The sequence below is a fragment of the Lepus europaeus genome, chromosome 3 (genome assembly GCF_033115175.1).
Source record: "Lepus europaeus isolate LE1 chromosome 3, mLepTim1.pri, whole genome shotgun sequence".
Taxonomy (NCBI): domain Eukaryota; kingdom Metazoa; phylum Chordata; class Mammalia; order Lagomorpha; family Leporidae; genus Lepus; species Lepus europaeus.
The window spans coordinates 156,768,390-156,780,633 of record NC_084829.1 but is presented as its reverse complement, the minus strand read 5'-3'; the positions used below and the strand labels follow the sequence as shown (position 1 = coordinate 156,780,633).

The window sequence follows — 12,244 nt, the reverse complement described above, 5'->3', positions numbered from 1 at the left end:
CCAGCGTATTTAAATATTACTTTTCCACCAGAGGACTTCTAACTTCCTAGTTATGACCAACTAAAGATTCAAGGGAAAATATTGGAATTACTTTGTGGTCTAGGGATTAGGGAGATGGGTGAGTACAGGGTGGATTTATCATTATTCTGCAAAATTTCTTTGATGGTATCATTTGTCAAGTCATTAGTTATGCCACAATAGTCAGTTACTTACGGATGAACATACAATGGAACTTTAAAAAGTTCATGGAAAATGGGTATTATGAAAATAATTATTTCAACACTTTCAAAATAACTTTATCTTTTAATTCTATTTTCAACGAACGTCTTGAAGTACCTTTGGGTTTTAGAGTTCTGGAGTGATGAAGGGAGCAGGCTTGGTGAGGATTGGCTCTCCCATTTCCTGGAACCCAATCTACAAGTCAGCTGCTCTGATTTTCTCCCTGGTCCACTATGAGCTCTTCAAAGGCAGTGACCATGTCCATGGACTTCATGGCCTGGCAGAATGGCTGGCAAGAGCATGGGTGAGGAAGAAATGGGTGAGGAAGGTGGACAGGAGCCCCAGCCAGCCAGCTCTGGTTGCCACAGATGGCAGAGTGAGTGTGAAGTAGGCAGGAGAAGGGTGTCAAGGTGCACACTGCTGGGGACAGCCACAGCTCTGAGTTCATCTGAGTAATTGGGCCCAGAATGGTGCAGGCTGCTCTACGTTGGGAGATAGGACTTCAAAGAGTAAAAGCCAACCAGCACAATACCATGTATGGTTATGGAGAAGCAGCTACACAAAGTCTAATTATGAGATGGGTCAGACAGGGGCATTTCTAGTGGACAGCTCAGGCAGCAGCCGTGTCCAGCGTCCGATACACAGAGAGCTGCTCTCGTTGTCCTCTTTCTAAGTCTCCATAAATCCGCAGGAAGCTTCTGTTTATCGATTTTATTTGCAGAATGCACTCAGGGTGTAAAGTAATTTGATTTTTTTTTAAATGGGGTTTAGGGTCTGCCCCTACAGGGTTATAACTTACAAAGCATAAAAGCCAACACATAAAAACAAACATACAATTTAAAGAGAGAAGGGCTCACGGCAGCAGAACCTGGGAATCAGGCACGGTGGTGGGATTACTTGCAGGCGCGCCCACACTCCCATATATCTGCTGGGCTTAAATCTCCTGGTGGGTGATATTTTGGATGTCTTTCATGCATAGCATCGCTGAACTGTTTTGGAAAAATGCACCAGTCCCACAGAGGAGAGCACCACAGTTATTTAGCAAATATACAAGGAGAAGGAGGAGTTTCTTTATTGTTTACCGGAGCTAAAAATAACACTGTGAATGTTAACCATCTTTGCAGCCTGTGTAAAATGTGTCCTTTTCCCATCAAAGTCAGCAGCCCCGACTGATCAATGCCATTAACGTGGTCCCTGATCCAGCTCCTCACGTGTGTTGCAAGCTCGGCAGTTCGCAGGCTGTAAACTGAAGAATAAATAGCACCTCATGTTTTTATACTTCTTTTGCAGAGAATCTTTTTTTTTTTTAATTCTAAGTAATCATCGGTAATTAAATTTTATAGAAGACTTTTTCTTTACCAACCCCATTAAGATTCTGTTGCGCTTGTCTTTTGCCTCATTTTTTTTTTTTTAAAAGAAAAAAGCAAAAAGCTGCCGCATCTGTGCCTTATCCACTTTGCACGGATTCTCGGCTCTGTGCATTCGAGACGAGCAGTCTGCCCTTGGAGTCCTAAATGCCATGGAGTGTAAGCAAAGCGACCGGCAGAATGGCATATGGTGGAGAACAAGGCGCACAGAGCTGGCGAGGCGCTGGTGGATAATGAATGGCCGCCGTGAGACTTTTGGGCGATTACATCACAATGACAGTCGTGGACCCTGAGTCCACGGAGCTGTGTTCTTAGCTGTGCAGTGTAGCAGCCGCAACTTCAAAAGAGGCAGGGGAGCTGTGAAGTGCTGGGGACACCCATGGTACACCTGGCAGCCAGCAATCAGAGTCCTTTGAAATGGACTCTTAAAGGCAGAGCATCAAAGAACATCATCAGCTTCTGCACACAGCCTCTGTGGCTGCGAACGAAAGCACAGTGTTAGCCTGTTGGGCATGGGCCAATGGGAAATCTCTTTGGTGACATCTGCACTCATGGAAAACATCACCACCCAACACAGCATCTTTGAAAATAGATGCAAGGATACCTCTGGCCCTCAGACACAAAGCTCAGCCTTGACTCCTCGCTGGGAAGGGTCTCATCTGACCCTTCTGTCACTCAAACTGTTGCAGTCCGGAGCTGAAAAGACGAAGTGCTGATGCCAGTGCATCCCTATTCACCTCTGGGTTAGCATCTCACAACCCATCTTCCATTCAGCTGCGGGGCAGGCAGACCCCAGCAGTCAGCATGGCGGGGCGGGGAGGGGGGCGGCGGGGTGGGAGGGAGACACTGATGTCAAGTCACGGTTACAGGGAGCTCACCATGTGCCAAGCAGAGGGTCACAGCTCGTCTCAAAGCCAAGCGCAACCGTTCCCCCTCCCCCATTTTATACCTGAGGATATGAGGGAGGGCTCCAAGAAGATAATTAACAAGCCCCAGGCTACCTGCAGCTGAGTGGTGAAACCAAGGGCACTCATCACCCTCGCCTTTTATTTCCACAAAGCCCTCAAATTGCTTCATTGAGTCATATTTCTTCAATAGGAACTATTTTCCAAGAAAGAACTTTTTTTTTTTTAATTTAGCCATGGAAATGATATCTTTGAAAGCAGTGCTTATACATTTAAACATGTTGTCGTTTATAAATGAAGCCATTTGATAAGTGCCTTTGAAGCTTGGGTTTCAACTGTGATTGGAACGTTGACTTCTGCTGCCAATATTACGGTCCTTGAACACATAATGAAAGTGCAGCTCTGACACAGGGCAGAGAACGGTGCGGGGAGGAGCTACGCTACAGGACACTGCCCAACAAAAGTCGGAGGCGGAAAAACAGCTGCAGCAGGGCAGACTGGGGCTCTCTTCCTTGAGACATTGTCCTTTAAACTGTGGCTGATAGGATGATCTCCCTCAGTATCATCTGGGCACATCACTAAACATGCATTCCTTAGAGTCAAGCCTGGGATCTGAGTTTTCACAGTCTGCGCAGATGATGTTATGCACAACAAAGCGTGAGAGCTTTGGTCCTAGACTAGAATCGTCCATCCAACTTAGGCCAGAAATTGGGAAAATGCTACATGGAATAACACTACTCAAGACTAGAGAATAAAAGAGCCAGTGTCTGTACGCCCCTATAGAGAGGGACGTATCCCAACTTCCAGAGACACCCTGAACCCCTGCACCAAGATGGTGCTATAATATGAATAGGGTCACCAGGGACTTGAGCAGCCGTGCAAGGGTTCTTATATGGAAGCATCTCTCTTCAATGCTGTTTTCTGGAACGCCATGACCAGAGATGACAATGTCTGGGTGACTACATTTTTAGCAATGTCTCCGTCCTTTTAGCTCTTCCTCTGGCCTTGCGTGAACCTTCAAGTAATTCCAACAGGAGAAATAAGTTAAGTAGCTATTAATTGAGCATAAATTCTGTTATCTATAAAATAGGCAGGGTGGAACGGAAGAATGGTAACGGCTAACCCTTTTTAAACCTTTTTGAATGCATCACCTCATTTTGCTTTTGATGAAATATACAACGTAGTGGTCATCATTTTTGTTTCACAAATGTAGGCACTGAGGTCTAGAGCTTTGCCCGAGAGCCCACATAAACAATAAGCAGCCCAGCCATTTCGTCACTCATTCAACAAACATGGAGTTTGTCTACAGTATGCTAGACACTTTTTCAAGAACTGGGACTACAGCAATGAGAAAAAAACAGATCAGCTTCGGCTCTCAGGGAGAGGCTGCTGATCAAAGCCACCTGACCAAAATCCAGATGCTTGGGTCTGTGTCTCAGAAGCCCCTGCACAGTTATCATAGCCCCTGCCGCCTTCAGGCTTCCCCTACCTGTGTAATGCGGGGCATGACAGGACTCTGGGAACCTGGGAGAGAGCAGGTGCTCAGAGCAGGCACAGGGAATCTCAGAACCGAGGGAGGCAGACACAGACAAATAAATAGCCAGTCTAAAAGCACTCCCTGACTCCCTGATCGCGTCTTGCTTCTGCTCGGGCTTGCCGGGATAACACTTGCCTGTTCTCGCTCCTCCCGCAGCAGCAGCATTGGCGTGTTTTTCTGTGGACCCAGCGCTCTCTCAAAGACGCTTCAAAGGATGTGCCGCTTGTATTCATCAGCTGACCCCAGGGGTGTACATTTTTATTACAACAAGGAAAGCTTCTAGACTTCGGAGGTAAACTCCTTTCATGGTGTAAGTGGCTGCAATCATGTGGGTCAGGAAACTTTTCCAGTAAAGAGAAATCACTTAAGAGTTTCTGCAGGGTGGAATGCAATCACATGGCTCAGTGTCCCAGAGTAGTTGCAAACAGAGGCGTTAGCTAGTGGGGGGTGTGTGACTGTGTTCCAATAAAGCTTTATTTATACACACTAAAGTCAAATGTCATGTAGTTTTCTTACATGACATAGTTTTTAATTGTCTTCATAATTTTAAAATGTATAAGTTATTCTTAACTCATGGACCACCCAGATTAGGTGATGGACATTTGGCCTGTGGGACACAGCTGTGCTGAGCTCTGATGTAGGTCACCTTCTCCAATCTTGTTTCCACGCTGGACGTGATAGTGGAGGCTCCTCTTGCTGTTCGGCTTGGCGAGGTCTCTCCTAGCAGCCATTTCCAATTTTCATGACCCCGGTGGCCTTCTAACCAAACGGGAGGCGTTCTGCTTCGTACGGAAGCTGCTTTGTGCTGTTTTTAAGCCCCCTATTGACCCGAGAAAATCACCAGTAGGAATCATCTGTCCTTTATACACTTGAAAATGACAATGAAATCAGCCTTACCGTTACCTTTTCTAGTTCAAAGAATACTAAAGGCTTAACCTTTCAGCCCAGGGTATATATTCCAGCCTGCAATTACTCTTGTTCTTTCTTCCATTTCTTCACATCCTTTTTTCAAATGTGTTGACTAAAATGAGACATGAAGTTCCAGCACAAGCATGACTGGTAAATGAATGGCTTTTTTAGACCTTGTATATCAAATATATTCAATTAAATTCTGTCCACCTCCCTCCCTCCCTTATTTCCTTCCTTCTTTCCCTATATGTTTCCTTCCATGTTTCTTTCTCACCCTCCTTTAACAAATGCTTTCTTATTCCTGTCATGTTTTAGTCCATGGTCATCTTGATATCTATAACCCAACTCAACTTCCATCCCACAAAATAACGGGTATTTTTTGTTAATTTCCATTGAACCAATCTTTCCATACCACCAAGTTATTTTACACTAAATTATGATTCACATTTTGTAGGTGTCTCTACTCATATTAATATTTTAGACATTTTTTGTCTAATGTTTCAAGATTGTGTTAAAGTTTAGCCCCAGGTGCCAGCATTCATATGTAGCTTTGTAATATCTATAGATTTAATTAGTGATCTTTCAAATCTTTTTTCTTTAGGTTTTCAATCACGTTATTGACTTCGGATACCTCTGGCAAGGGTTCCTGTGACTGCCTGTTAATATTAGTGTCCACCCGGGAATCCTTTATGACAGCTAGCCATTGACAACAATATACCACATCAGACTGCCTTAGCTTATGAATAGCATGCCGAACACAATAGAGCTAAAACATTTACTGAAATTAAAATAGGTTATGTTTTTCGAATGCTTCTTATCATTTAGACTGTCATTCTGTCACAAAAGAAAATTAAATTGGTCTGACGTGATTTGTCTTACAAAATCAGGCAGCCACATAAGCTTTCCAAATATTTCTAAATTATGAACTGATCATCAATGGATATTTATTCTATGAGTTCTGAGGAATATACTCCTTAGGTTTAAAATGCTGGTTATAGTCCATAATGTCACAAAAATTGTTTCTACTAACTCTGCCCTGTAATTTCTCCATATATTTAAGTATTGCATGATGCATATCATTGAAACTTTACTAATGTTAACACAGCCAATCATTCTGTGCAATTATTTCCCCATTTAGATTTGAATCAGCCTTTGCAACTAGAAATGTCTATAGTCAATCTATTCTTTAACAGGAAAATTAAATATATTGGATTTTGTTCTCTTGGTCAAATTCAATTATTGCTTTTCTTGATCTGTGTATTTGAAAATAAAATATACTTTTTGGTCCACTGATCTTTGTCTAATAAATTTAAATATACTGTCCTTACAATATGATTTTAAAAAACTGACTTGCCATGTCTTCAGATCTCTGGGGATGCTATCTGCAGCCCCATTTACTTTTGAGCTTTAATATTACTTCCTTACATACTATGTGGACTCTGACCTGTCCACACAGAAAAATATTACAAAGTAGTTTCCTTTAATGCAACAATAACAAAATAGAAAATGTGGATTTCCTCCAAAAGATGAAATAGTCTACTCAAATTAGAAACAAAAATATGAGGGTTGGTGTTGTGGCACAGCAAGTTAAGCCACCACATATGATGCCAATATCCCATATCAGACTGCCAGTTCAAGTCCTGGTTGCTCAACTTCAGATCCCTGGGAAGGCAACAGATGGTGACCCAAGTACTTGGAAGTGCTGTGGGAGACCCTGACGGATTTCCTGGCTATTAACTTTGTCCTGGGCCAGACCTGGCTTTTGCAGCTATTTGGTGAATAAATCAGCAGGTGGAAGATCTCTCTCTGTCACTGTCATGCTGCCTTTCAAATACATCTTTTCTAAAGTATCAAACACATAAACTTGCTTAATAAAAAGAATTCAAGATGATTGATAAGTGAACCAAAATTTATAGGGAACAGATATTTATATTTAATGGGTAGAAATAGTATGTCCTTAAATAGGATTATTAAACATACTAAAAAAATCAATTTCTTCCAAATGAACAAATCAGCTAATGGAACGCCAATCACAATTTAAATTCCCTTTAAAATCTTTGAAAGGGTAGCTACTCTAAAATTCACCTATAAGAATATGAGAGAAGCAAAGTAAAAAACATGCAAAACAACAAAAGAAACAAAGGAATGGAAGAAGAAATAAAGAGAGGGGAGAAGGAAGAGAAAAAAGAAAACCGAAGGGAAGAAAGAGTCCATATCCTGAGCATCATCTTGAAGTAGAAGACCTTGGAGCAGCCAGGCAGTTAAATTGCCTTCAAGTGCACAGCAATAGGTGTGGCATCTGCCTTCTCAACTGCTTCCATTGAAACCAGGTGATAATGAGATAGAACCTTCAAAGTGCTAAGGACCACAACTATGGGTTGAGAATTTGGGGCTCACTGAAATCAGCATTCAAAGAAGAAGGAAGGCAAACACAGTTATTTCTGAACAAAGGAAAACTGAAATTTACTTCCCTCACTGAAATAACTACAAAAGAACATCGCTAAGGATGGAAGAGGACATAAATTTAATGGGATGTACTCGGGAGTGGTAAGCAAAGAAACTGCTAAATGCTTTGTCAGAACCTCTGAGCATTGACTACAAAAGAAAATGATTATCCCAGGAGGAGGGCTTTTTGAAAGGAAAACTAAAATACCAGACAACTAACGTGGGATGGTAAGATATCACTGGAGTGAAAGCATTCTCTGGTTCTGACATTGCTCAGGAAGATGAAGGAATTATCAAGTTGGTATAGCCGTCATTAAGTCCTGTAACTGAATTAAAAGAGAACTCTGCGTGGATTCACTTAAGAGTAAGGCTAGGTCCTCTTGTCTTAAGTTTCTACTGAGCCTAAGCTTCTAATGTATTGCGCTGCAAAACAATGTGTCTTAACAAGTTCTCATGAGTGTTGCATCCCCTGATTTATTTCATTTTGAGAACGTCAGTCCGTTGCTTTTTACTCAACTGATATCTGGGCCGTCATCGCGTCATCATGTTCTTGGATGTCTTCTCCTCCTGTCAGAGTTTTCTAGATCTCCCTAGTGTTTTCTGTCACCCGACATGGCCGAGGTGGGGAACGAGGCCAACTTCATCCTCTTCCCTGTGTAAGCAAAGTACTTTCTTGGCCCAGATGCCTCAATAATTCTTCCTTCGAATTCCTTTGAACTTCTTTGAGGCTCAATCCTTTTAGTATTGAGTATTTCACATGAATTTTTCCACACTTGATCTTAGCCAAAAGGCCGAGAAGCGATACATGAATTTTTCCTTAATTACAAAGCACTTTATGAGCTTTTTTTCTTCACTTCAGGAAAATTGTCTTGTATTAGGTCTTTGTATACACTTTTGCTTTTGTTTGTCACCTAATTCGGAATCATCGATTATTCTTTTTTTATTTCCATTCTGTTAGTTTTTTAATTACTTTCATTTCTTTGTCTCTTTTATTTACATATGGTTTCTGTTAATATATTACTGTATCAAAATCTCTTTCTGAAACTCTGGGGGCTAAGACAACTCTAGAATTCAAAGTGATTTCATATTTTAGAAATTAACAAATGCATAGTACTTATGTTGCATGATATTCCCAGTAGAATGTGGGCAGTACTCAAAGTATTAAAGTTTTTCCAATGAAAGTTATAAATAGGAATATTCAGAATAACTTCAGCAAAGATTATAAGTAGCATCACATCTGTTCAGGACATACTACGCCACCAAGTGGATTACGAAAAAACAAAGCAAAACAAAACAACTCACTTTTCATAGTTTTTTTAGATTCTGGGATTTCAGATTAAAGAAGAATTTGGACTTGGAACTCAATTTTCAGTAACGTCTTTCATGTTCTTTACTGTTTACAAATTTTTTAGTTCTACAAAGATGCTACTTTGAACCTTGCTTTGTCACCATGGACTTGCAAAATCTCTTTTGATCTAATTTTGTTTGTTTTTCACTATTGGGTCTTATCCAAAATATCATTGCCTGTTTCCATGTCTTTTAGTGTTTCCCTTATGTTTTCCTCTAGGAGTTTGATAGTTTCAGTCTTAGTTTCTAATAGATTGGGTTATATTTTTCTTCCTCTAGGTTATATTTTTCTTCTTCTTCTACATTGTATTTTCCCTTTTTCCTATAGTATCTCTTTCACAATTACTATCTAATCCTGTGGATCTTTTTCAGTTTGTGCTAGTTCACTCAGCCCAGACATTTAATTGTGAATAAGTTCTTGACTCTACCATCTCTAAGACCATTATTGAAATATAATCCTGGTACCATAACATTGCCTCCATTTAAAGTATACCATTCAATAGTTTGAGTATATTTACAGAGTTGTAGAACCATCTCCAGAGTCGATTCTAAAATAACTGTATCAATCCAAAAAAAAATATCTATTAGCAGTCACTCCTTATTTCTCTCCAGGCAATCAAAACGCTAGGCAACTACTACTCTACTTTCTGTCTTTACAAATTTGCCTATTCTGGACCTTTCATGTGAATGAAATTATAGTGTATATCGTCCTCCATGATTGGCTCTGTTCACTCAGAATAATGCTTTCCAGGTTCGTCCATGATATAGCAAGAATCAGCCCTCCATCCCTTTGTTTTATTAACAACATTCCATTATATACATATACACATTTTGTTTCTCAGTCAGTAGACATTGATTTGTTTCTACTTTGGGTCCATTTTGAATAATGCTTCTGAGAATGTTCATGTACAAGGATTTTTTGGAGATTTATTTATTTGAAAATCAGAGTAAGAGAGAGAGAGAGATCTTTCATCTGCTGTTTCACTCCCCAAATGGCGGCAACAGCCAAGGCTGGATTAGACCAAAGCCAGAATCCAGGAACTACACCTGGTCTCCTATATGTGTGGCAGGAACACACACACTTGGACCATCTTCTGCTGCCTTCCCAAGTGCATTAGCTGCGAGCTGGATCAGAAGTGGAGCAACCAAGGCTTAGACAGGCACCCATATGCAATGCTGTTTCCCTCTTTTGACTTCTGTGACATAACAGTCTCTTTGTATTCATCTCATCTTCCTTCCTCCAATTTCAGGATGTTGGTGTGTCACAGGACTTGGTCATTTTTCCATCTATTGTCTTCCCTTTAATAGTATCCAAAAATCCTATGGCTACAAATACCACCAAAAGTTAAAACTCTAGGGTAGGATTCTCCCCTGGATTCCATTCTGCCTGTTCCACCATTGGAAATAAATTAAACATCTCATATTTAACATAATCAGAACCACGCTTTTTGTTTTTTATCCTCACAATCCTGCTCTTTCTTCAGTATATGTTACTTCAGTTAATGGCACGATCATCTACCAATATGCATAAGCTAAATACCTCCAGGTCATTTTTTGTTTCCTCTTCTTCTCATCCCTCACTCCAAATGCTACCCCAAATCACATTTCTGTCATCCTATTTGTGTACTATTTCCCTATAAATGTTTCAGAGAGTATAAATTGTGCTTTTGTGGCCTCCAAGGTATACAGTAGAAATTTCAAAGTTAGTATCACTGCTTGTATTGCAAGCCAATTTCATCCAGGCTACTGACATGAATAAAGCGCTGCTCACCAGAATACCCCGACTTTCCCTTCTCTAAGAGGTGGCTGGATCCTTGTTGAGCATATTTTCATCTCCATGGATCTGTCACTACCAAATAATCTATGTTATACATCTACTAGTTATTATGATGCTGGATATTGTTCTTGTCTCTTTTCTCTTTTATTCAACTTTTGGAAAGTTCTCCCTAGTAATTTTTATAAAAATATTTGTAGCCCTCCAAGTTGCTTTGTCCCAATTCTTCTGCCTCAATGGAACAAAAAGAAAAGCTGCTTTAGAAGTTCTTATCAATTCCAAACCATTATAAAAAGGCTTGGTTGGTGTTAAAGACAGCAACTCAGTAACAATCCAGTCTCAATTTACTGATTCATCTAAGTAATCCCCAAACTAAGGAAAGGAGCATCACCATTACATATTTATATAAGAATCTTTAAAAAAAAAAAGATTTATTTACTTTACTTGAAAGAGTTACACAGAGAGAAGGAGAGGCAGAGAGAGAGAGAGAGAGAGAGAGGTCTTCCATCCGATGGTTCACTCCCCAATTGACTGCAATGGCTGAAGCTGTGCCAATGCAAAGCCAGGAGCCAGGAGCTTCTTCCAGGTCTCCCATGCAGGTGCAAGGGCCCAAGAACTTGGGCCGTACTCTACTGCTTTCCCAGGCCATAGCAGAGAGCTGGATTGGAAGTGGAGCAGCCAGGACTTGAACCGGTGCCCATTTGGGATGCCAGCACTGCAGGCAGCAGTCCCACCCACTATGCCACAGCACTGGCCCCAGTATATAAGAATCTTGTGCTACCTTCCCCCCAAATCTCCAGTCAAGTTATTTCAAAATTCAAATTTATTTTTTAACTATGTTTGTAAATATAAGAAGAGCATCAAACTTTGTAAGCTGCCGATAAATGATTCTAATAAAACAACTGAAACCATTACAAAAAAAAAGGATGCTTCATCAACCATATCCACCCCATGCTAATAAGAAAAAAAGTGTTGGGCCAGCGCTGTGGCATAGCTACCACCTGCATCCCATATGGGCGCCAGTTCGAGAGCCGGCTGCTCTGCTTCTGATCCAGCTCTCCATGTTGGCCTCAGAAAGCAGTATAAGATGGGCCAAGTCCCTGGGCCTCTGCACCCACTGGGGGACCCAGAAGAGGCTCCTGGCTCCTGGCTCCAGATCAGTGCAGCTCCCGCTGTTGCGGCCATCTGGGGAGTGAACCACCTGATGGAAGACTCCCTCTCTCTCTCTCTCTCTCTCTCTCTCTCTGCCTCTCCTTCTCTCTCTAACTCTGACTTTCAAATAAATAAATAAATCATAAAAAAAAGAAAAAAGAACAAAAGTGTTGCTCCTTCGCCTTTCCCCTACCCTCTGCCCCTAGAAACTGTGGGGTGGAGACCTGTCAATCATTCCTTCCTTGAACTCAGTAAGTATCTAGCAGAGGCTAGAGAATGTGGGGGCTGGAGGTGTGGGGATTATAGAGAGAAGGGAGCAAACGGAAAGAATTCTTAAATCCGGGTATGAAGTTCTGGGCACTTTCCTGAGAGGCCAGTGTTTAAAACCAGGGTCAACACAACCCAAGATTTGAGAGTTGATTTCTGGTGGCAAATAGTGCAGATTGGCCTCTGGGTTACATACAAGTTGGAGTTTTCCAAAATAGCTCTGCAAGCCCTTGGAAAACTAAGTTGATACTTGTACCACAGACCACAAAAGTGGGCCAGGATGTATGTTTGTAGCCTAAACTTGCTAACTACTAGCTAAAAT

General features: G+C 41.2%; 1 protein-coding gene across 1 annotated transcript in view; it reads left to right on the top strand.

Moving 5' to 3' along the window:
- NOX3 (NADPH oxidase 3) overlaps positions 1-4,311 on the top strand; it is a 63,824-nt gene extending 59,513 nt beyond the window's left edge. Inside the window, exon 13 of the mRNA XM_062187772.1 lies at positions 4,185-4,311. Coding sequence (XP_062043756.1) covers positions 4,185-4,311 — 127 coding nt within the window. The remainder of the gene's footprint in view (positions 1-4,184) is intronic.
- Positions 4,312-12,244: the final 7,933 nt, after the last annotated feature.